Below are 20,853 nucleotides of genomic sequence, written 5' to 3' on the forward strand. Positions count from 1 at the left end.
CTCCGCAAAGCTGCACGCCCATCATGTCTCTCTGTTCCCGGGGCGCAATACTCAGGAGCCCGAGGCTGAATTTGCTACGTCTGACTTCGAAAGCGATTCCTCGATCACCAACTCATACGCTATTTTCCCGAACTCGCGTCGCGCCGCAGGTCAATGTCTTACCGGACCTCCGCAGTCAATGTTGCGCTTTCTCGACGACACGTTATCGACCAGTACAAACAACAGTTGATGCCGTGACCGAGGTCCTACCTGTATGCTGCCCAGGCTGTGGCGCATTCTCGCAAACGGTGGAACCAAACGAGCCTGGATATTATAATACATCGCGGAAACAGACCCGGAAGCTACTGGCCGCAAGCAAGCAAACCCTCGAACTTGATGACAATGATACTGTGGAAGTACACCAGAATGATATCATTAAGGATTCAGAACCACCCCGTCCCACTCAAGGTAAGATATATGGTCTGTTAGCGCGCGACATTGGCTAACCAAACACAAAGATGGAGCCTTCCCAGATAGAGCTATTGAGCCCGTTAGCGACTTCCTCGGCTCATCAAAACGAATCACTCATGTCTGCGACCGTTGCCACGACTTGATACACCATAACAAAGCGGTTGCTTCACCTAAACCAACAATCCTGTCTATACGAAACTACCTGGAAGAATCACCGTACAAATGGAACCGTGTATATCACATCATCGATGCCGCCGATTTCCCTATGTCCCTCGTTCCACGGATCCACTGGGCATTAAATTTGCAGCAGCGTTCACAGAACCGACGAGCCGCGCATGATAAATATTTGCGCGGAAGCAAACTACCAACTATCTCTTTTATTATTACGCGCTCGGATCTTTTGGCGGCGACTAAGGATCAGGTCGACTCCAAAATGGAGTACATTCGCACGGAGCTCCGAGCAGCTCTGGGCAGGACAGGGAGAGATGCCCGCCTTGGAAACGTGCATATGATTAGTGCACACCGTGGTTGGTGGACCAAGGATGTCAAGGAAGAAATAAGGGATCACGGCGGCGGTATCTGGGTTGTTGGCAAAGCTAACGTCGGAAAAAGCAGCTTTATTGAAGCTTGTTTCCCCAAGGATTCAAAGAATATGGAGAAAATTGAGGAGTATATTGGAACCCGTCGGGAAGAAGAAATTCCGAACAAGCGACAAGCCTCTCTTGATGACCCCAACAGCCTGCTACCGCCTGCTCCTCACGAGGATTTGTATCCTGTGCTCCCAGTCGTGTCTTCGCTGCCCGGTACCACTGTCTCGCCTATCCGCATTCCATTTGGTCGCGGAAGGGGCGAGGTCATTGACCTCCCGGGTCTTGAGCGCGGCCTGTTGGAGGACTTCGTGAAGGATGAGCATAAGAGGGATCTGATCATGACGAAGCGGATTAAGCCCGAGCGTTGTACCATCAAACCAGGCCAGTCTCTTTTGCTCGGTGGTGGTCTCATTCGGATCACCCCAACGAACCCCCAAGATACGGTCATGGTAGCCAGCTTCCTACCCATTGAGTCCCACATCACCAATACGCAGAAAGCAATTGAGATGCAAGCCGAGGAGCGCCCATACCGGGGTACTGTTCTCATGAAAGAAGGCACGGGGAGCTCGATGGCTTCAGCCGGCAAGTTCGATATCAAATGGGATGTCACTAGATCACACCTGCCAACGTCTCTCGCCAAGGCAGTAGCGGACAAGGGGATCCCTATTCCTTCACTGCCATATCAAGTGATGTCGGCAGATATCCTCGTCGAGGGCTGTGGCTGGATCGAACTCAGCATCCAGATCCGCAGCAAGCGTGGTGCTGAGTCGGACGAAGCATCCTACCCACAGGTCGAAGTATTCTCTCCCAAAGGAAAACACATCGGCTCTCGGCGTCCGATGGAGTGTTGGCAGTTTATTGCGGACAAGCTCAAACAAGACAAGCGCAAACGCCCGCGCACACGGCACCATTGATCCCTTTTTTTTTTCGATTGGCATATTCAAACATGTATATTATTCTACCCAGCATTGCGGCCAGGCGTTACTCCTCTCTATTTGTATTGCATATATAATACTAGCTTTGAGACTGACTCTCAATCTTCTGCATCATTTGCTCCGCGTCCACTGCTGCCCTTCTCGCTCCATCATCAAGCTCCTCTCTCTTAACCATAGCCCCAAATCTCTCCCGCCAAAGCTGCCATCGTTCCACACAAAATCCATCTTTACCATTCCAGAGCGAACCTCCTCTACCCCTGCGGCCAAAGTCTTCATTCCACCCATAGATATCCGCGCCAAGAACTTGAATCCAGGTAGCAGCAGCGGGAATCAGACCATCCAATTGCCCTGGCTCCTGGTCTGCAGGTGCTTCCAAGGCATCACGGAAGGTAATAAGTGCAAACCACGAGTAATTGAACACAGGTTCCTTAGTCGTCATCAAAAGCGCAGTGAACTTATCCCGATTGATCATTTGCGAGATCGCACTGGCTCGTTGATCGGGCGGTCCGTCCGGTATAGATGCATTCCATTCATCTCGAAATTGCCAGCCTAGCATTGGGAGATCCTTCCACACGCGCATATCATGGAGGAGTATCGGGTCTCCGTTGGCTAATTTCGCGTCTGGGAGTTTCGAGAGCTGCACTAGCGTATCGACCAGCTTAGTCTGGTGTTCGGGAAACTCGTACGCGCATTTGATTATGAAGCTCCATAGAGAGGAAATGTTTGATTCTGGCTCGGTGGTGTTTGATAATTGAATTGTAGCCAGGCTTTCAGCTGCGTTGTGGGTAGATATATTGTCGCTGAAGAGGTCTCTCAGGACGGTATATTCGGCAGCGTGCATATCATCGGTGGCAGTTGACATTTTGAGGAGATATTTGGATGTCAGTGAATGTATAGGATTATTGTAATAAAAGTGATGCTTCAAAATAAGTTATTCTGCAGGTTCTCAGTCATGGTTAACCCCTCGGCTTAGTGCCCATGTGGCCTTTACCTGTTGATATCATTGGCGCGAATTGATCACGTTGACACTAGACAATTCTCTGTCTCAATATCTTTTCTTAAGACTTCCCAAGCTTATATGTATCTGAATGGATTTGAGCATGTCTTCAGTGTTTTACTGCATGCCTCGCATCCACAATATATAGTGGAGTTGGGCAGGTTTCGGCAGCGAAGTGGCCCTTTCAACTCCGAGAGAGACAGAAAGAAAGCCGAATGCTTTCTCCCTTGTTTTGAATGCCGAAATAGCCCTGTCACCATATGGACTGAAGGCGATCACTGCCCATCTAGGTAACTTTGTCGGACTTACGATGCCATATGACCTTGAAATGGAAGGTAAAAAGCGCCACAAGGTGCTTCTTTCTCTCTAGGTTCTTGGCACTGATTTGACAATGGAGAAATAGCTGCACTGACTTCATAAATGCCTCGTGAATGCTCTGCCGAATCCCCGCGGAGTCTCGGATATGACGATGGGCCGATGTGTGGGGGTTTAGCCGAAGTTGACCCGGACAATTTAATGTTACGTCAGACCCTACTTTGCTGTATGCAACTCCCTGGGGATATCTGTACCCCGGACTCACACTATTCCCTCCATATATCAACGCTCTCCAAACATCCCAGAGCAACAACAGAAAGACATGTCTCGGTATACCGGCATACCGACGGGATACGAGTGAGCAGTCGATCCGGCGACTTTCCGTATGCCGACTTCGGGGATTGTCAATACTTGCTCCACCTGGAAGCTTTTCTCTCGATGCGAGGCTTAAGCCCCCACGAGTGGATCCGTGAGCCCTGCCGAGTCTTCCTGGGGAGTATGCGGGGTGGCATGTCCACGGAATGTCCCAAGCCTAGCTATTTAAGGGAGGTATTCAGCCGTCCAAGAGATCTGTACAACACCAAGGCTCTTCTTGGCTGATTTTGAGGCCTTCATCCTTCACCAGACTCCGTTATGTTGTCACCACAAGCTCTATTAGGAGCACTGCTGCTCTCAGCGGTGCCCTCGGCCCTAGCAGATACCTGCCAGGCGCCCATTGATCACCCGGGAGAGCCTTACAGCTATGTTCAGCCTCGTAATACAACTATCCTGGCTGACGGTCACTCTTTATCTGTTCTTCCTTCGCGTGAGTAATCTAAGTCCAATGATACATCCTTCTCTACCATGGACCCTTATAGCGACTGACACTAAACAGCAAACATGACTGGCAATGGTGGTTGGGAAACAGCTTTGGTAAAAGCCAAGAGATTCGTGAGCAAGCTCACACTTGAAGAAAAATCCTGGATGGCAACAGGCCAGCCTGGTCCTTGTGTTGGAAATGTTCTTCCCATCCCGCGTCTCAACTTTAGCGGTCTTTGCCTCCAGAATGGCCCTCAGTGCGTGCAGCAAGGAGACTACTCTAGTGTCTTTGTCAGTGGTGTCTCAGCCGCCGCAAGCTGGGACCGTCAATTGCTGTACGATAGAGGCAACGCAATGGCCAAGGAGCACAAGGCAAAGGGATCCCATGTCATCTTGGGACCTATTGGAGGACCTCTGGGCCGCAGTCCCTATGATTCTCGCACCTGGGAGGGGTTTGCTGCGGACCCTTACCTCACCGGTGTCTGCATGGAAGAGACAATCAATGGCATGCAAGATGCGGGTGTCCAGGCCAATGCTAAGCATTTCATTGCCAATGAGCAAGAAACCCAACGAAACCCTTCATATGCCCCGGATGCCAACGAGACCACCTACATCCAAGACTCGGTCTCTGCAAACATCGATGACCGTACCCTGCATGAGATCTATATGTGGCCCTTCGCAAATGCCGTCCGTGCTAAGGTGGCTAGCGCCATGTGCTCGTATAACCGTGTGAATGGCTCCCACTCGTGCCAGAACTCTTACCTTTTGAACCACCTTCTCAAGGGTGAGCTTGGCTTCCAGGGTTATGTCATGTCCGACTGGGGTGCTACTCACAGTGGTGTGGCATCTGTTGAAAGCGGAATGGACATGAGCATGCCTGGAGGCTTCACTTTGTACGGCGAGGAATGGACCGAGGGGTCCTTCTTGGGCAAGAACCTCACCTCAGCCGTCAAGAATGGCACTGTTGAAGTATCTCGTCTGAATGACATGATTGTGCGTATCATGACCCCATACTTCTGGCTTGGCCAGGAGAAGAATTACCCGAGCGTTGATGCTTCAGTGGGCCCGCTCAATGTCGATTCGGCTCCTGATACTTGGCTTTATGACTGGAAATTTACCGGCGAAACCAACCGTGACGTTCGAGCTAACCACAGTGCCATGATTCGCGAGCATGGAGCATCCTCCACGGTCCTGCTCAAAAATGAACGCAATGCATTGCCACTCCGCAAGCCTCGCAACATTGTGATTGCCGGTAACGATGCCGGTCCCCTTACCCAAGGTCCCAACCTCCAGGCCAACTTCGAGTACGGCCATCTCGCAGGCTCTTCGGGCTCTGGTTCCTGCCGATTCACATACTTGTCAACTCCTCTCGATGCCATTAACACCCGGGCTCGCAAGGACGGTTCCCTGGTCCAATCTTACCTGAACAACACTTTGCTCGCCACGGAGGCCTTGACGTCGCCTTTGTGGATCCCGCAACAGCCTGATGTCTGCCTCGTTTTCCTCAAGTCATTCGCAGCCGAGGGTGAAGACCGGACTTCATTGGACCTCGATTGGAACGGAAATGCCGTTGCAGAGGCTGTTGCCAACCACTGCAACAACACCGTTGTGATCACGAACTCCGGTGGTGTCAACGTTATGCCCTTCGCCGATCATCCTAACGTGACTGCTATTTTGGCCCAGCATTACGCTGGAGAGGAGTCTGGCAATGCCATCGCTGACGTTCTCTACGGTGATGTGAACCCATCCGGCAAACTGCCGTACGTGATTGCGTACAACGAGTCAGACTACAACGCGCCCTTGACCACAGCCGTGGAGACCAACGGTACCTGGGACTGGCAGAGCTGGTTCGACGAAGAACTCGAAGTTGGCTACCGCTACTTCGATGCCCACAACATCTCCGTCCGCTACGAGTTTGGTTTCGGTTTGAGTTATACCACCTTCGACCTGAAGAATCTCAAGGCGAAGGACTCTACACCAGCCAATTTGACCGCTCTCCCTGCTAAGCGGGCTATACAGCCAGGCGGTAACCCCGCTCTCTGGGAGACAGTGTATACCCTTGAGGCGGAAGTCTCCAACACTGGAGACGTTGACGGATTCGCTGTGCCGCAACTGTACATTGATTTCCCTGCCTCAACACCGGCTGGTACCCCGCCAAACCAGCTTCGCGGATTTGATAAGTTCCACCTCACAGCCGGCGAGAAGAAGACTGTTAAGTTTGAACTGATGCGCCGGGATCTCAGTTACTGGGATGTCACTGCCCAGGACTGGCGTATTCCTGCTGGGCCTTTCACCTTCAAGGCTGGGTTCAGTAGCCGCGACTTTCACGCGAGGAAGACTGCAACGCTGATCAAGGCTTGATTTTGATATGATAATTAGAAGCCTTTTATAAAAACGGCTTTTATGTTACTTTGCCAATGTTATATTAGGACATCAGTTTCTTTAAAAATCGAATAATACAATACTTGATGATTGCTACAATCTGAAGAAAACTACCCTTAGGTAGCTATACAACCTTTTTGTGGGCAAGTTATAGTGTCTTTATACCTTTACGCTTTCACGACTTTATTATCGGGAAGATCTCCCGGCGCCTGTTCGTTTTCGCTCACCATCCTATAGATTCTGCTTTCGTTGAGTTAATTATGCATGGAAGCACCTAGCATGCACTACGAATAATGCTCTTATAATGATTCAGCTTGTGAAGCTACATCGATTATCTGAGTGGTGAGAATGCGTGGCGGAATTATCGCAGCCATCCCCTGGTGTTCCTTTCGGCGACCTCTTTTCCCAACACATACGAACGCTATATACTCTCCAGTTATTGCGACTGGTCTCAAATCTTTCCGCCAAGCTCTGCCTTGGTATTGATTTTCCCTACCGAGTTAGTTCCCCTGTTCTTTCATGCGAATGCAAAGGCTATATTGAATGATTCCGAGAACAACGTAAATGAAGCACAAGACGTGCTGCCGGTGATCAAATAGGTGGTCATCAAAGAAGTGCGAGTACAGATTTCTCAGTCGATTTGATTGACTACTGAAAGTGCACATTTGCATGCAAAACCCAAGTGATATTTCGCTCAATTGTGCTCTCGGGGTCCCCGTAAGCGTAAGTGGGGGTACACTTCAACTCTTCAACTTTATTTCAACTCCCTGGTCTTCTTCCCGTCTGACATTGTCAAGTTTCGCGACAAACTAAACACTCCTTCCAACTATCTCTGGCGCTATAAGCCCCAACAACTACGTCTTACAACAAAATGCTATCATATCGGGGACACAGAAATGTCGAAGGGCTGAGTGTTCCCTGGCGTTTCAGTCACACTCAAACCTATGACCCAGAGACAGACCCAACGGGACTCATCTCATTTGGTCTAGCAGAGAATGTATGTACTATTCATCTCTCATTAAGAATTGACAACTAATATATAACCAGAGACCAATGAGAGCCGAAATAGCCAAATACATCAACGAAAAGGTCTATACAGAGCAAGGACACTATTTTTCTACTCCATACACTGAAATCAGACCTAACAATCCCACGCAGGTTACCTTCACCCAAGACTCAATAAGCTACCGCTCCAGCGCACCAACAGCAGCAAGATTACCAGCCGCAGCAGCAACCCACCTAAACAATATCCTAAGCCCAGATATCCCAATCCAACCCGAGCATATTGTGGTCGCGGATTCTGCTACTTCCTTGGGTAATATGCTTGGATATAATCTAGCAGAACGTGGAGAAGGAATCCTTGTCAATAGGCCTGTATACGGCCGCTTCGAGCTTGACTATGGCGTTGAAGCAGGTGTTGAGATGGTTTATGCTGATACTGCGACGGAGGAGGCGTTTTCTCCAACGTCGGTTGATAAGTATGAACAGGCTTTGGAGGCTGCGAGAGGGCGTGGGATGCAGATTCGGGCGGTTTTGCTTGTTAATCCGCATAATCCTGTTGGTGTGTTCTGTTTAATGCTTGGTATATCAAATAGTGGACTAATGGGTTATGGGTAGGGCGTTGTTACCCTGTTGAGACACTGAAAGCAATCGCTCGATTCTGTCAGAAGCATAGTCTCCATCTCATCAGTGATGAAGTCTATGCTTCTTGTGTTTTTGAAACGGATGATCCCGACGCTGTTCCGTTTACCTCGATACTTTCACTCCATCTGGTGGGAGTGATAGATCCTAACCTGGTCCATGTGTTATATGGCTTCAGCAAGGTAGGTATCAGACAAAACGACCAATATCCACTAAGCTAACATGGTTTCATTCCAGGACTTTGCTTCCGGAGGACTTCATCTTGGGTTCCTAGTGACTCAAAACAAACAACTTCGTCAAGCCTGCCAAGCAATCTTGTAAGATTCAATTTTCTCCCAGAGCTTGATAGACGGGCACATCACATCCTATTTACAAGGCTAATTCCCCATAGGAGATTACACGGCGCATCTCAAGCTGCTGTCACAATTGGAACTGCTATCCTAGAAGATCGAGCCTTCGTATCGAGCTTCACAGCCAAATCGAGGAAGTGTCTCGCATCCGCATACCGGCTCACCACATCAACGCTGAACGAACAAGGGATTAATTATATCAAGGGCGGGTAAGTGGCAGGCCAAAAGATCAACTTAAGCATCGACTGACGGAGTGTAGAAATGCTGGCTTCTTCGTCTATATCGATCTGTCGCCATACCTCCCATTCAAGGAGGGACTATCACCCCGAGAACGAGAGTTTGTTCTTGCGCAGAAACTTGTTGATGCCGGTGTATTTCTACATCCTGGTGAAGAGCATTCAAAGGATGTCGGGTGGTTTCGGTTGGTATTCTCTCAGGAAGAGGATATCTTGAAGGAGGGGTTCAGAAGGTGAGTTTTCTGCTTGTCTTAAGGAAAGTTTGGCGTGGTATGTATTTGCTAATGTGTTTGATATAAAGGTTGCTGGGTGCCTTGAAGTCCAGCGCATGATGGAGTCCTTTGGTTATGTTTGCAGGGAAGGACGGTATAGTTTTACGGACAAAGAGAGAAAGACTACTTGGAGGTATAACCCTAAGGGTAATCACTGCGAAAAGCTTTAGATCAATAAAATGCTTCATGCTTTATCTTTTATATTCCAACATAAACTCATCAAACATGATTCTTAAACCAGCAAATGAAAAAGTTTTTCAATAAACGACAACAAGTCATCTACTCGACATTGGTGAACTGGAATGTAGGCTGTCCAGGAACGGCGTTCTCAGCGGACAGACCCTCCCGGGTCTCACCAGAACCAACAACCTCACCAGTCTTACCACCCTCATTGACAGCAATGACCTCGATCTCCTTGAAGCCAGCAGTGCGGATGAGACCACCAGTCATCTCAGACAGAACGGACAACTCATCGAAGGGAAGCTTGCGGTCGAAGACAGTATCGGGAGCCTCGCGGGTCTGAATCAGGCGCTTCTTCAGGGTCTGAACGAAGGGCATGGCCTTCTTCATCTCACCGAGCTTGCCAACCTGGGCGTTGAGCTCCTTGTCGTTGATGGAGATGTTCAGAGCGTCAAAGGCATCGCGCACAAGGTCGATGTACTTCTCCTGCCAGGCGGGGTACTTCTTGGCAGCGTAGATAGTGAGCTTCTTGGGCTTGCGAGGGTCGAAGCCAGAAGACTTGCCCTTGGAGAGCTTCTTGGCGAAGTTGGCCTCCGAGGACAGGATGTTGGACGCGGTGCTGCGGACGTAGTTCTGAGCGGCGGACAGCTCGGGGGAGGGCTCGGGCACGGTAGGGAACTGGGCGAAGTGGACGGACTCAGGCTGGACGGGGTTAGACCGTGGACAAATACCCAAGGACAGAATGACTAACCTTCTTGAGAACTTCAAGCCAGACGTGCTCAGACCAGTGAGGAGTGATAGGGGCCAGCATGAGAGTCTGCAGCTCAATGTAGCGCAGGATGGTGTCCTTGTGCATAGCCACGCCAGCGGCGTTGGAAGCTTCGCGGTAGCTGTCGCGGGCGCTGGTGAAGTCGTACAGGCCGGACTTCAGGGCAAGTTTGAAGTCGGTACTAAATAAAGGTTAGATACCGGTAATAATAAAAGGTAACGTTGACTTACTCCTGGTAGTGCTTCTGGGTCTCGCGGACGAGGCTGTTAATCTCGTTGATGAAGAGCTTGTCAGCGAAGGCATCGGCAGGGCCGGTGCGGAGAGTCTCGTCCTTGGCGATCTCCTCAACCCAGTCCTTCAGGGTGTGTAGACGAAGAATGTTGCTGTTGGCAACAGTCTCCTCAAAGTTGGCATCCTCGATGCTGTCACCAGCATCGGCAAATGCAATACGGGTAGCATCAGCACCGAACTTGTCAACAGCATCCTTCAGAGTAAGGAAGTTTCCAGTACTCTTGCTCATTTTCTCGCCGTTGAGAAGCAGGTGACCGTTTGCACGGACACCGCGAGGCCAGTATTCCTTGGGGAAGAGCGCAATGTGGATGTAGAGGAAGAAGGTCAGATGGTTCTGGATCAGGTCCTTGCCGGATACACGGACATCCAGAGGGTACCAGTATTCGAATTCACGGCGCATCTTCAGCAGAGCGTCCTTGTTAATCCCACTCTTGGAAACAAGCTCGTCGCTGATCTCCCGTCTCGTGAAGATGTAATCCCAGACCTCATCAGTCATCTGGTCGGCCGTGATGTTCAAGGAGCCAGTGGTCTTTCCGTAGCGGTCACCGTGGAGCAGGTGAGCAATGGTGTAGTAAGCCATGTAGACGGTACTGTCACTCAGACTCTCAACCAGGAACTGCTTGTCCCAAGGCAGCTGGGATCCGAGACCGTAGGTACGGGCACAGGCCCAGCGGTTGAGCCAAGACAGGTTCTTCTCGAATCCGTGCTTGCACTCGTTAGAGTAGGTGTTGAGGTTGTTGACAACGTGGTTCAGAGTCTCCTGCTGCCACTCGGCGTCATTCTCACCGTAGTTCAGGAACCACTGGCCAAGGTAGGCAACAACACAGTCGTCACCACTGCGGCTAACGACCTTGCCCATGGGATCAGCGAAGGGGAAAGCATCGCCGCTCTCGTAAAGAGCCTTGCGGACCTTCTCCTTGGCAGCGCTAACGGGCTCGCCCTTGAACTCACCAACCAGCATGGTACCCTTGTAGAAGGCTTCCGAGTAGGCCAATTCCTTAGCCTTGGCAAGGGGAACAGCATCCTTGGGGGAGTTGATCTTCAGCTCCTTGACCAAAGCAGGGGCAGTCAAGTTGCCGTAGGTGGGAGTATCAATAAGAGGGTAGATCTCCAACTCGGCCCACTCCTTCTTGATACCATAGTAGTCGGCCTTCTTAGCTAGATCCATCAGGGTGGCGTAGTCATCGGGGCTGTCGGAGGGCACAGAGGTGACGACACCAGTACCCTTGGAAGCAGAGACACTGTCCATGGGCAGGATGCGAATACCCTCAGTGTGGAATGACAGGGGAGCGTTGACAAGAGTTCCAATGTAAGCGGAACCAGGTGCTTCAAGAACCTGGGGGAGCTCATCCTGGCTCTTAGGGAACTTGTCGCCGAAGAAGTGGCCCTGGAAGGCCATGTTCCAGGCAGCACGCTTAGTCACGACAACATACTCCTTCTCCTTCAGCTTGAACAGACCATAGTTGATCTTGGGGCCGAGGAAACAGCTGTTCTGACCGTACATGGTCTCGGGACGCAGAGTAGCGGGAACGAAGTAAACCTTGGCGTCGTCCTCGATCTTACCCTTCACAAGCTCTGCCATCTGAGGAGACCATTCCTTGACCTGAAGCTTCATGGCGGTGTACTCCTGGGGGCCAATGCCCTCACCTTCTGTGCGGTCGTGGTCCATGCAAGGCTGGCCGTCCTTGGGGGAGTAGATGGTGTAACGGTTGCCGTACATAATCTTGCCAAGCTCGTGCAGGCGGTTCATCTGCCAGCGGACGAAAGCATCGTAGTAGGGGTTAGCGTCAGTGGTGACGAACTGTCTGCGCCAATCGACGCGGGCACCCATGCTATCAAGGTCACGGATGGCGAGAGGGGGGAAGTGGTCCAGCCAGTGGGCAGCATCGGCGAACTTGTGGATCTCGGTAATAGGAACACCAATAGCCAGCATGATCTGGAACTGGTACTTCATCTTGACAGTCTTCGCGGCGGCCTTGCTCTTCTTGCCGGAGAACTTCTCGGCCTCAGCCTTGACCTCTTGTGTGGGGGCCGGGGCGCTGCCCTCGGCCTCAGCACTCTCCGCCTCCTCGTCATATCCTTCAAAGTTCTGGCCGAACTTCTTCACCTCGTTGGCGAGCTTATCGGCACAGGCCTTGATGGGCATACCAGTGCAGTGGAAACCCAGAGGGAACAGGGCACGCTTGCCCTCCATGCGGGCGAAACCAGCCATGAATTCCACCTTGCTGGCAGTGAAACTGTGGCCGGCATGTAAGGTACCGTTCATGTAGGGGTAGGCCATAGTACCGAAGAATTTGGGGTACTTCTCACGGAGCTCGGCGGGGGTCATGGAGCCCTGGGGCGCTTCCTCGAACGAGGGCGCATCGACTTCGAAGACCTTGTTCTCCTTCCATTGTGCCTGGTACTTCTTCTCTATGGCAATCAAGGTGTCACGCTTCTCGGTCTGGTGGGTGGACAATCAGTTAGCAAAAGGAATTCCGCGACGGAGGGGGAGGGGCAGATCAACGTTTTCGAGTTTGAGGGTGTTCTTTGTGCTGTTGCTCGGATCGAGCGCAGCTGCGGAAGCAGCGGCGGCGGCCATGATCTCTGAATGTACAGAATTGACCGGAATTGCCCTTGATTATCGGAGGGGAACAAAAGATGGCGGGGCGAGATATAAAATCGATGTTTGTTCGGTTTGTGAGTCAAGTACGGTATGGTAATGCACAGCTCCACTGGTAATTTACGCACATGGGCAATTAGTAGTATGAGAGAACAAGATTGGGGAATATAAGTACAAAAGTATTATAGAGGAGAGTAATAATTAGATATTATGCCATATAATTAGATCTTTCATGTAAGAGCTCACTGAATAATCAGCATACGATGTTCGTTGCATAAATTACGTCTATAGATATCTACCTCACGTGACATCACGGAGCAACTTCTTCGCCGACAATTGCGTCCGCGGTAAATTTACCCAATCAACAAATTTACATTTCGGGCCTCTTTCCACCTGCCTGTCGGCATAAAAGCTGTCAATTGACCTCGCACTCTCGCCTCACTTCCGATCGCCAACATACCATCACACAAGGGTCAGTCCCTGTGCGAAACAGCCTTGCACCATGGTCAACGTGCTCAAGCGGCTCCGCAAGCTGCAAACTGTACGTTTAGCACCCAAACCTACAATGTCTAGATACCTTGAAATGGATTGACTGACTTAAACCTTCTCTCCCACAGAGAGTAAGCCGAATCTTTCTTCCTTGTTGAGATATCCGACCCTTCGACCTCCGAAGCCGAACGCTGGCCGTCTCAATAACCTCATCGAGATATAATCGACCCACTAACGCTTTACCTTCCTCTAGCTTCTTGATACCAGGCTCGGTACCGGTGCCGCCATCTTCCCTACCCTCGCCTCCGCGTCAAAAGAATTCCCAGCCGTCACCCGGCTCCACCTCACATATGCGCAAAGAATCGAAGGCGGCCACCATGGCGCACGGCATTTTTGGCGCAAGTGCCTCCCACGACTGAAGTACCACAACCCAGGTGTGCCGATGACAGTACGACAGACGACCGAGCAACAAGGGCCCGCCGCATTGTCAATCTACTTTGCCGAACGGGCCAGCGACGCCGCTGTAGCCGTCGCAAACGAAAAGAAAGTCGAAGACTCGCATGCACCCGCTGCCGAGCCCAACGAGCAAGCAATTGTCCTGAACGTGAAGGACTTCACATACCAACAGATCTGGGATCGCGTGCAGGCTATAACTAATGCGCAAAAAGTCTCTGGCACTGCGGAGGATACCGAGCAGTTGAAGCGGTGGAAGGATATCCAGGACAAGTCTGTCAAGGATCGGCAGCGTGTGAACGCTCTCCGGCAGGCGAAGAAGGACCAGGAGCGCATGCTTGCCGTGGCTCGTGGTGAGGTGGACAAGTCTAAGGTGTAAGATAGAGCGGTTTTGGTCTGGGTTTGTCTTTGGAGTCGAGTGATCGATCCTCTGGTTTCTTTGAGGAACCGGCTGTCTGTAGCATAGCATCTTCTTTTTCCTACAACTATGTATTTCTTGAGAATATTATAATGCGCTCATCGCATCTTCTCCTTATTCGGCTTACAGGAGCGCCTAGATTGAGCTTGATTAATAGGTATCAGTAGAAGTAAAATACAAAAAGCTCTTGGTAATAGCAACGCTACATATGCTTCGGTTGAAATGTTCAGGAAATAGATCTGTTGGAGAAATACATCACTCCGGGCAAAGCTGTGAGTACAATGTTGGAGGGAAAAGACAAATGGCAAATTTTGTAGAAAATTACATGACCTAAAGAATGGTTAGTAGAAAGAAGATGGATCCGTGGGTACAATAGAAACATACCTCAGCAATGGATTGCCGCTCAATAATCGACTTCTGTCTCTCATTGCGCGAAACCCGGTAATAGTAGTCACTAAAGTCACCACATTGCATGTGACGCAGGAATTCCTCGTCGTGAGTGATGACAATCAACTGGAAATTCGCCTGCTGCTGACGAGTACGGATAATGTCATGCAGCGACTCAGCCAGGGAGCGAATATTATCTCGGTCCAGGTTTGTGGTGGGTTCATCGAGAGCAATGAGACCGCAATTGACACCGAAACATTCAGCAAGAGCAAGGCGAATGATGATACTAGCTAGGACCTTTTGGCCTGCACTGCAACGGCCTCGCATGTCCATCTCTGCGCCTGACTTGACCATGCACACGCGGTAGTTGTAGGATCGGTTCCCCTTGGCGTTCTCGTTGTCGGACCGGATGAGGATTGTGTCGACATCCGTTCCGCGGTAGGTCTTCTGCCAGAGCTCGCCAACGATGGCGTTGATTTCTTCCATCTTTAAACCGTGGTAGCGCATGATTGCTTTATCGAGGGCTCCACCATACCGAGCAAGATCTTCGACCGCGGCTTTGGTGGTTTCGACCTTGATGTGCGACTCCTTGTACTTGGAAGCCGCATCCTTGTAGTCTGTATTCCAATCGGCCAGCAGTTGCATCAGCTGGTCGTCCTTGGACTTCATTTCACCCATTTTGCTCGCCTGCTTTGCAGCTAGGGCATTGTGCTCGCGAGTCCAGCGCTCCGATTCTTGTTTGAAACGGCCACGGTCGACCTCGGCATTCTGCGCCTCCAATTGCTCAACCTCTTCCATGACCGTGTGTAAAGATCGAGTTGCTTGGCGATATGTCAAATTATCTGAGTATTGCCGCTTTGTGTTCTCACTGTCCTTGAGTTGGGTCGAGATCTTGTTGATTTCTTTTGTAATCTCGCTTTGCTCAGCCTCGAGTTTAGCGATCTCTGCTTCAATTGTTTCAAGCTCTTTTTTGCTTTGTTCAAGTTGATCTGGACCTCCTCGCTCATTGTACGAGTTGATATCGTCATTGGCGAGGTCAAGCTGATGAATGTTCTCGGACAGACGAGTAATTTCATGCTGCAGGTCCCGTTCGCGCTCGTCAGCCCGTTGGCTAATATCATCATAACGCGCTTGGGCTTGAAGCAATTCTGGTGTGAGGGCTTCAATATCTCTATCCGCCTTTTCGATTGCTTCTCTCTGTTGCGTGTTGAGCCTCTTGAACTCCTCCATCCGAACAATCAGATCAGCCTTCTTTTCAAGTTGGAATTTGGCGTTGTCCAGGTTGCTCTTCGCATCTCTGAACTCAAGCTCCAGCCGGTTGATTTCAGACCGCGTCTGTTCCTTCTCATTTGTCACCTTGGCTAGGGCCTTCTTCAGCTCTCGGGACTTTTCGCTGATGGCAGCAATCTCATCCTGGATGTCCTGTAGGGTGCGGGCACTTGTTGTATCTTGCTGCTTAGAGGAAAGCTCTTGGATTTGGGATTTGATGGTCTTGATCTCAGCGTCGTAACGCGCAATGGTGTTAACTGTCTTGGCGAGCCCTTCGACGTCACGCTTGCTCTCCGTTTTGGCGCTGACCGTTCTGTCGTGAGTTTCCAACTTATCCAGAAGCTGATCACGTTGCGCTTCACATGCTTGCTCTTCTTGTTCCAGTTCTGGGATGTCCGTCTCTGACAGTCGAACCCAGGTATCGTAGGATGCACTAGCACCGCGAGCAGTCTCAAGGTCTTCTTCGAGGCTCTTCAAAGTCTCATCCTCGGCATCTAGACCAGCTTTCTTCACCAAAGCCTCTAGCTTCTTGGTGAAGGTCTGGAGTTCATTTTCGTTCTTGAACGATCTCTGGCATGTCCGACACAACTTGGTTCGCTTGGCAGCGTCAAGACACTTGGTGAGATACTCTCCCATTCCAGCATACTGATCTGCATCTTTGCGAGCAAGGTCATACTGGGCTTGTCGTTCTTGGACAATCTCAGGATACTCGGACGGCTCGACGTCAACCGCTTCGTGTAGTTCTTTGACGCATTCTTCAAGTTCCTTCTGGCGTTGTTTAAGATTCTTCTTGGCAGCCTTGAGTTTGAACTCGACATGCTCGAGTTCTCTGCTGACGCCATCACGTTCTCGCTCTGCATCGGACACCTGTTTTGATTCGCTGTCAAGTGCTTGTTGAAACCCACGCTCCAATGTCTCTGGCTGCCAGTCTGCACCGATGACCTTTTCAAGGCGATCGCCATGAGCGACTTTCATGGTCTGCAGGCTGCGCTCTCGGTCCTTGGACTCTTTCTTAAGGTGATCCAAGCGAGCCAATTCACCAGCCATCTTTGTCGACTCGATCAGTTCAGTGTTCAATCTTGAACTTTCATCTTCGAGGCGACGGATTTCCGTGTTGGTATCCTGGATTTCTTGATCCCAGGAAGCATTCTTGGCTCGTTCTTTCGCGTTCTCTAGGTTCGAGGTAATGTCTTCAACATTGGACTCGAGAGTAGCCTGGAAGCCCTCATCAACTTCAATGGCGTTGAGCTTCCCTTGATAAGTCGCCGCTTCCTTGTCATTGGCCGCAATCTGACGTTTGGATGAGTTTTTGCTCTCCTGGAGCGCAGACTTGCGTTGCCCGATTTCATTTAAGGTTTCCTGGACCTCGCGCAGCTCTTTCTGCGCTTCACGCTTGACACGATCGAGGGACTGATTTTGCTCTCGTAGAAGGCGTTTGATCTTCTGCATGAAGGCATCAATATCGGCTTGATCCATTGTGTCATCAATACCACGGATGTTGTTCGCGCGAGCAATCTCGTTGATCATTTTCTGACGTCTTTGGACCTGACGCTCGAAATTGGCCTTGTCATTCTCGAATTTTCCGTTCTCGGCCTGCTTCAAGCCCAGTCGGTGCCGAGTCTGTTCGATCCGCTCCTTGATTTCCATGTAGTTTTCCTTCTGGGACTCTTCTTGTTGTTGGTATTGGATCTGCTTCGTCTCGAATTGCTCCAACGTGGATTCCAGCCATTCATCGGACTCTTCAAGCTCAACCAGATGCCTCTTGAGGTTGTCGATGGTGGTTTGTACACTCTTTGCTTCGATTCGCTTGCCTTCTAGAGCACCGAGAACCTGCGCGTAGCTTTCTGATTGTGTCCAGGCCTTATCGGCAAGCTCAGCAACCCGCCTCATCTCCTTGGACATCTGCTGAGTCTCCTCGCGCAGAGCCTCGATTTCATCTTGAAGCTTCACAGATCGTTTCTCGGCACGATCTGCCTTGTCTTTGTCCTCTTTTGAATGCTGCTCCATGATCTTGTACTTGCCAAGCTCCTCGTTTTGTTTCTTTCGCAGAGCTTTGATGTTGTCAATGGCCTTGGTGTACTTCATAGCCTCGAATATCTCGTCAAAGCGCTTTTTCAGCACTGAAGGTTCACTCATTGGCCATAAACTTTCATCTTGGTGGCAGAAAATGACTGAATCTAGCACAGCCTTCGACACACCCAGATACTGTGGCATAATTTGGTCGAGTTCAGCTACCCGTGATGAGATAGCGGTACGCTCGCCATTTTTCACCATGAGCAACTGCCCTTCCAGCGTCTTCTGCTGCCGGGTTGTCTTCTTAACGGTAAGCTGCAGACTGCGCGTGGCAACCATTTTTGCTCCGGAGGTGCCTTTGAAGGACAGCTTCACTTGGGCCAGGACCTCTTTCTCTCCACATAGCTTCGGGTCGTGGATAAAAGCACCGCCTTTGCTGTTTGGGGGGAGGTCGCCTGTCGTGGCATATTTGAGACACTCAATGATGGTCTATATCTCCGTTAGTGCTCCGTTGTCCATTCCAAGCTGGTTGTTTATAGCTTCCAGTCGGCGCCTTCGTGAACTCGTACCGTCTTTCCTGAACCATTGTATCCGACAATCAGCGTGAGGGGGGTATGGAATTGAATTGTCTCGCTGCGGGTGTTATCGAAGGAGCGAACACTAGTAAATGGCTCTTTGGATTAGCATTGTAATGATCATCCCGGAAGTTGCGTGCGGATCATAAGCGTTTGAGACGCACCCCAAGATAGACAGCTTATCGATCTTTGCTGCGACATGTTAGAGGAAGGTTGGGACTTTTGTTCGCGCCGAGATAGAAAGTTGTTGCACTTACACCTAAAAACGAGTTAGCATCGCGAAACGGGCTCGGGGAATGATCCGTACATTTTGAGTGGAGAGCTGTGGTAGGTGCGGTGACGCCCATTAACTCAGTCCCAAGACGGAAGTTAACATCCACAGAAAAGTGGGAGAACTGTAGAATGGAAGTGCTCGGATCGCCTCGTCAGTTGTGACGAGTCACATAGTCCCGCGTTGAGGCAACACGAAGTCACGTGTTTAGTACGAATGGAGAGTCCCACTAGGATCGGAGGCCAGTTTCCTGACTTTTGTCCTTTTGTCCTTTGACCTTTTGAACAGGATCCAGGCCTACAGACGATGGATGTGTGTGCGTTGATACTTAGTACCCCCCTGACCCCTTGAACCCCAGTTTATATTGGATCATGATCATTCCCTCCCTTCACCGGCCGCTCTGTAACCTCTAGTGGAAACCTCCCTTACGGAATGCAACTCATTTTTCTCTATGATTGTCACTAAATACGAATATCACGAAGTACGACCAACAACGTTTTATTTGCCCCGTTTATGCTCCTTGTACCACTGTCGATATGGCTCTAAGTCGCCCGCAAGCATATGAGAGCAGGCCTGCTTCTGCACAGGTCTACTCCGACCCCAGCGAGGGAGCCCCGGTTTACGCCATGGATCAGCAGCATATTCCCGGCCCCTATAGTGGACAATATGGAGTGCAAGGTGTCCAGTATGGAGGCAATCAAGCACGAGATGAACCGGGTTGGACAGAGCGAGTCCTCGACGAAATGAGGGATATGCTTCTTCTCCTTGACCCACAGGGTCGAGTCTCCTATGCCAGTCCGTCCTGCAAGAGCATCACCGGTCGTGCCTTGACACAACTTGAGGGAAACCCACTGACACAGTTCATCCACGAGGACGACCAGGCAATCTTCCAGAAAGACATGGATGATGCCGTCGCTACGAACCAGTCATTCCGCACCCATTTACGATTCCAAAAGACCAACAACACATACTGTCTCATGGAAGCATGTGGCCACCCGCACATTGCGAAACAGAATGAGCGTCAGAGCGGAAGAATATCACCCACTACGGAGCGCTGCACCGGCTTTTTCTTAATGTGCCGACCCTATCCCAACAAAGTCTCCCAGCTCCTCGACTCATTCCTGGAGCACAAGATCGAGAACGCGCGTCTGCTTCAACAGATTGCCCAATTGAAGAAAGAAGAAGACGATGATGCGAGCTTGACTCGAGCCTCCCAACCAAAGCTCGGTCTAGCCCCGATATTTGAATCCCACAGTCAAATAGCGGCACCTGAAGGCGGATCCAGCGACCAAGAATCCACAGACACTGTCGCACAGACATCAGACGACTCCGACGCAAACCCATCAGTCGATTACTACGGAAACCGTAAAAGCGAGGGATACTCGCACATCGACGGCATCGAAGTAATGACGGGTCTTTACTACGGCGAAGGCGAGAGATCCCAGGGTCTGAGTACAGGAGCCAGTCGTGGCCGTCTGGTCCACTGCGATATCGACATCACCACTGCAGCGGACCAGGAACGCAACGCGCAGGAAGGCGACCGCCGCAAGCGACTCAAAAGCCAGCATGTCTGTGGTGACTGTGGAACGGCAGACTCGCCAGAATGGAGGAAAGGGCCGAATGGGCCTAAGACCTTATGCAATGCCTGTGGCTGTAAGTTCCACCGCTTGTTGACTCGCTTTACCTATACACTCTTGGCACACGAGCTAATCTTGTCATCTTTTAGTGCGTTGGTCTAAGAAGGAAAAGAAACGTCAGGAGTCGACTTGATTCTTATGCTCCGTATTATTTACTAGCACTCGGATTTGGGGTTTGGGGTTTCCAGCTTGTGGTTTTTGAGGTTCAAGCCCCATGAATAGTGCATGAGTGATGATGTTATGTCCTATGATTCTGACCTGTCTTTGGTTCAATGTCTTTGGTTCAATGTATATAGTTGGTCAGTTTTTTGGGCTGAGGTCTACTGGCAGACACCGTTTTCATTGTCAGTCTACATGAACACGCGAAAGTATTTCTCTCTTTGATAACTGAAACGACTTGATTTATGGGAATATGGGAAATTAAATGGTTCTCGACAGTGCATATGGTCGGAATGAGTGAAATGTCCAACGCCGAAGATGAGGGTAGTATGTACTTCGTACTTCATACTGTACTTGCAGGGGGATTTTGTTAA

At 50.5% G+C, this 20,853-nt stretch overlaps 8 protein-coding genes across 8 annotated transcripts; 5 read left to right on the forward strand and 3 right to left on the reverse strand.

Moving 5' to 3' along the window:
• Window positions 1-23: 23 nt before the first annotated feature.
• Window positions 24-1,954, forward strand: PENARI_c004G00284 (uncharacterized protein; the record flags this gene model as incomplete). Its single annotated transcript, XM_022628878.1, has 2 exons — window positions 24-447; window positions 498-1,954. 2 exons carry the CDS (start codon window positions 24-26, stop codon window positions 1,952-1,954), a joined length of 1,881 nt encoding a protein of 626 aa, XP_022491121.1.
• Window positions 1,955-2,054: 100 nt separating this feature from the next.
• On the reverse strand, window positions 2,055-2,837 carry PENARI_c004G00773 (DUF3632 domain-containing protein; the record flags this gene model as incomplete). Its single annotated transcript, XM_022628902.1, has 1 exon — window positions 2,055-2,837. The coding sequence occupies one exon, from the start codon at window positions 2,835-2,837 to the stop codon at window positions 2,055-2,057; it is 783 nt and encodes a 260-aa protein (XP_022491106.1).
• A 1,083-nt stretch (window positions 2,838-3,920) lies between these two features.
• Window positions 3,921-6,446, forward strand: PENARI_c004G03105 (beta-glucosidase; the record flags this gene model as incomplete). Its single annotated transcript, XM_022629015.1, has 2 exons — window positions 3,921-4,092; window positions 4,162-6,446. The coding sequence occupies 2 exons, from the start codon at window positions 3,921-3,923 to the stop codon at window positions 6,444-6,446; spliced, it is 2,457 nt and encodes an 818-aa protein (XP_022490721.1).
• Window positions 6,447-7,338: 892 nt separating this feature from the next.
• On the forward strand, window positions 7,339-9,026 carry PENARI_c004G06973 (uncharacterized protein; the record flags this gene model as incomplete). Its single annotated transcript, XM_022629218.1, has 7 exons — window positions 7,339-7,464; window positions 7,515-8,028; window positions 8,085-8,290; window positions 8,346-8,425; window positions 8,500-8,667; window positions 8,718-8,927; window positions 8,996-9,026. 7 exons carry the CDS (start codon window positions 7,339-7,341, stop codon window positions 9,024-9,026), a joined length of 1,335 nt encoding a protein of 444 aa, XP_022491037.1.
• Window positions 9,027-9,245: 219 nt separating this feature from the next.
• On the reverse strand, window positions 9,246-12,787 carry PENARI_c004G05982 (leucine--tRNA ligase CDC60; the record flags this gene model as incomplete). The annotated part of the gene is made up of 4 exons (XM_022629170.1): window positions 9,246-9,848; window positions 9,898-10,096; window positions 10,146-12,649; window positions 12,713-12,787. The coding sequence occupies 4 exons, from the start codon at window positions 12,785-12,787 to the stop codon at window positions 9,246-9,248; spliced, it is 3,381 nt and encodes a 1,126-aa protein (XP_022490703.1).
• Window positions 12,788-13,310: 523 nt separating this feature from the next.
• PENARI_c004G11175 (mitochondrial 54S ribosomal protein mL61) lies at window positions 13,311-14,129 on the forward strand (the record flags this gene model as incomplete). Its single annotated transcript, XM_022629434.1, has 2 exons — window positions 13,311-13,349; window positions 13,551-14,129. 2 exons carry the CDS (start codon window positions 13,311-13,313, stop codon window positions 14,127-14,129), a joined length of 618 nt encoding a protein of 205 aa, XP_022491111.1.
• Window positions 14,130-14,489: 360 nt separating this feature from the next.
• Window positions 14,490-18,613, reverse strand: PENARI_c004G01618 (MRX complex DNA-binding subunit; the record flags this gene model as incomplete). The annotated part of the gene is made up of 4 exons (XM_022628947.1): window positions 14,490-14,498; window positions 14,553-18,326; window positions 18,407-18,510; window positions 18,577-18,613. The coding sequence occupies 4 exons, from the start codon at window positions 18,611-18,613 to the stop codon at window positions 14,490-14,492; spliced, it is 3,924 nt and encodes a 1,307-aa protein (XP_022491244.1).
• Window positions 18,614-19,219: 606 nt separating this feature from the next.
• On the forward strand, window positions 19,220-20,453 carry PENARI_c004G05764 (GATA transcription factor LreB; the record flags this gene model as incomplete). The annotated part of the gene is made up of 2 exons (XM_022629155.1): window positions 19,220-20,336; window positions 20,410-20,453. 2 exons carry the CDS (start codon window positions 19,220-19,222, stop codon window positions 20,451-20,453), a joined length of 1,161 nt encoding a protein of 386 aa, XP_022490674.1.
• Between the last annotated feature and the right edge of the window lie 400 nt (window positions 20,454-20,853).

Source organism: Penicillium arizonense (genome assembly GCF_001773325.1).
Source record: "Penicillium arizonense strain CBS 141311 chromosome Unknown PENARI_contig004, whole genome shotgun sequence".
Lineage (NCBI taxonomy): Eukaryota > Fungi > Ascomycota > Eurotiomycetes > Eurotiales > Aspergillaceae > Penicillium > Penicillium arizonense.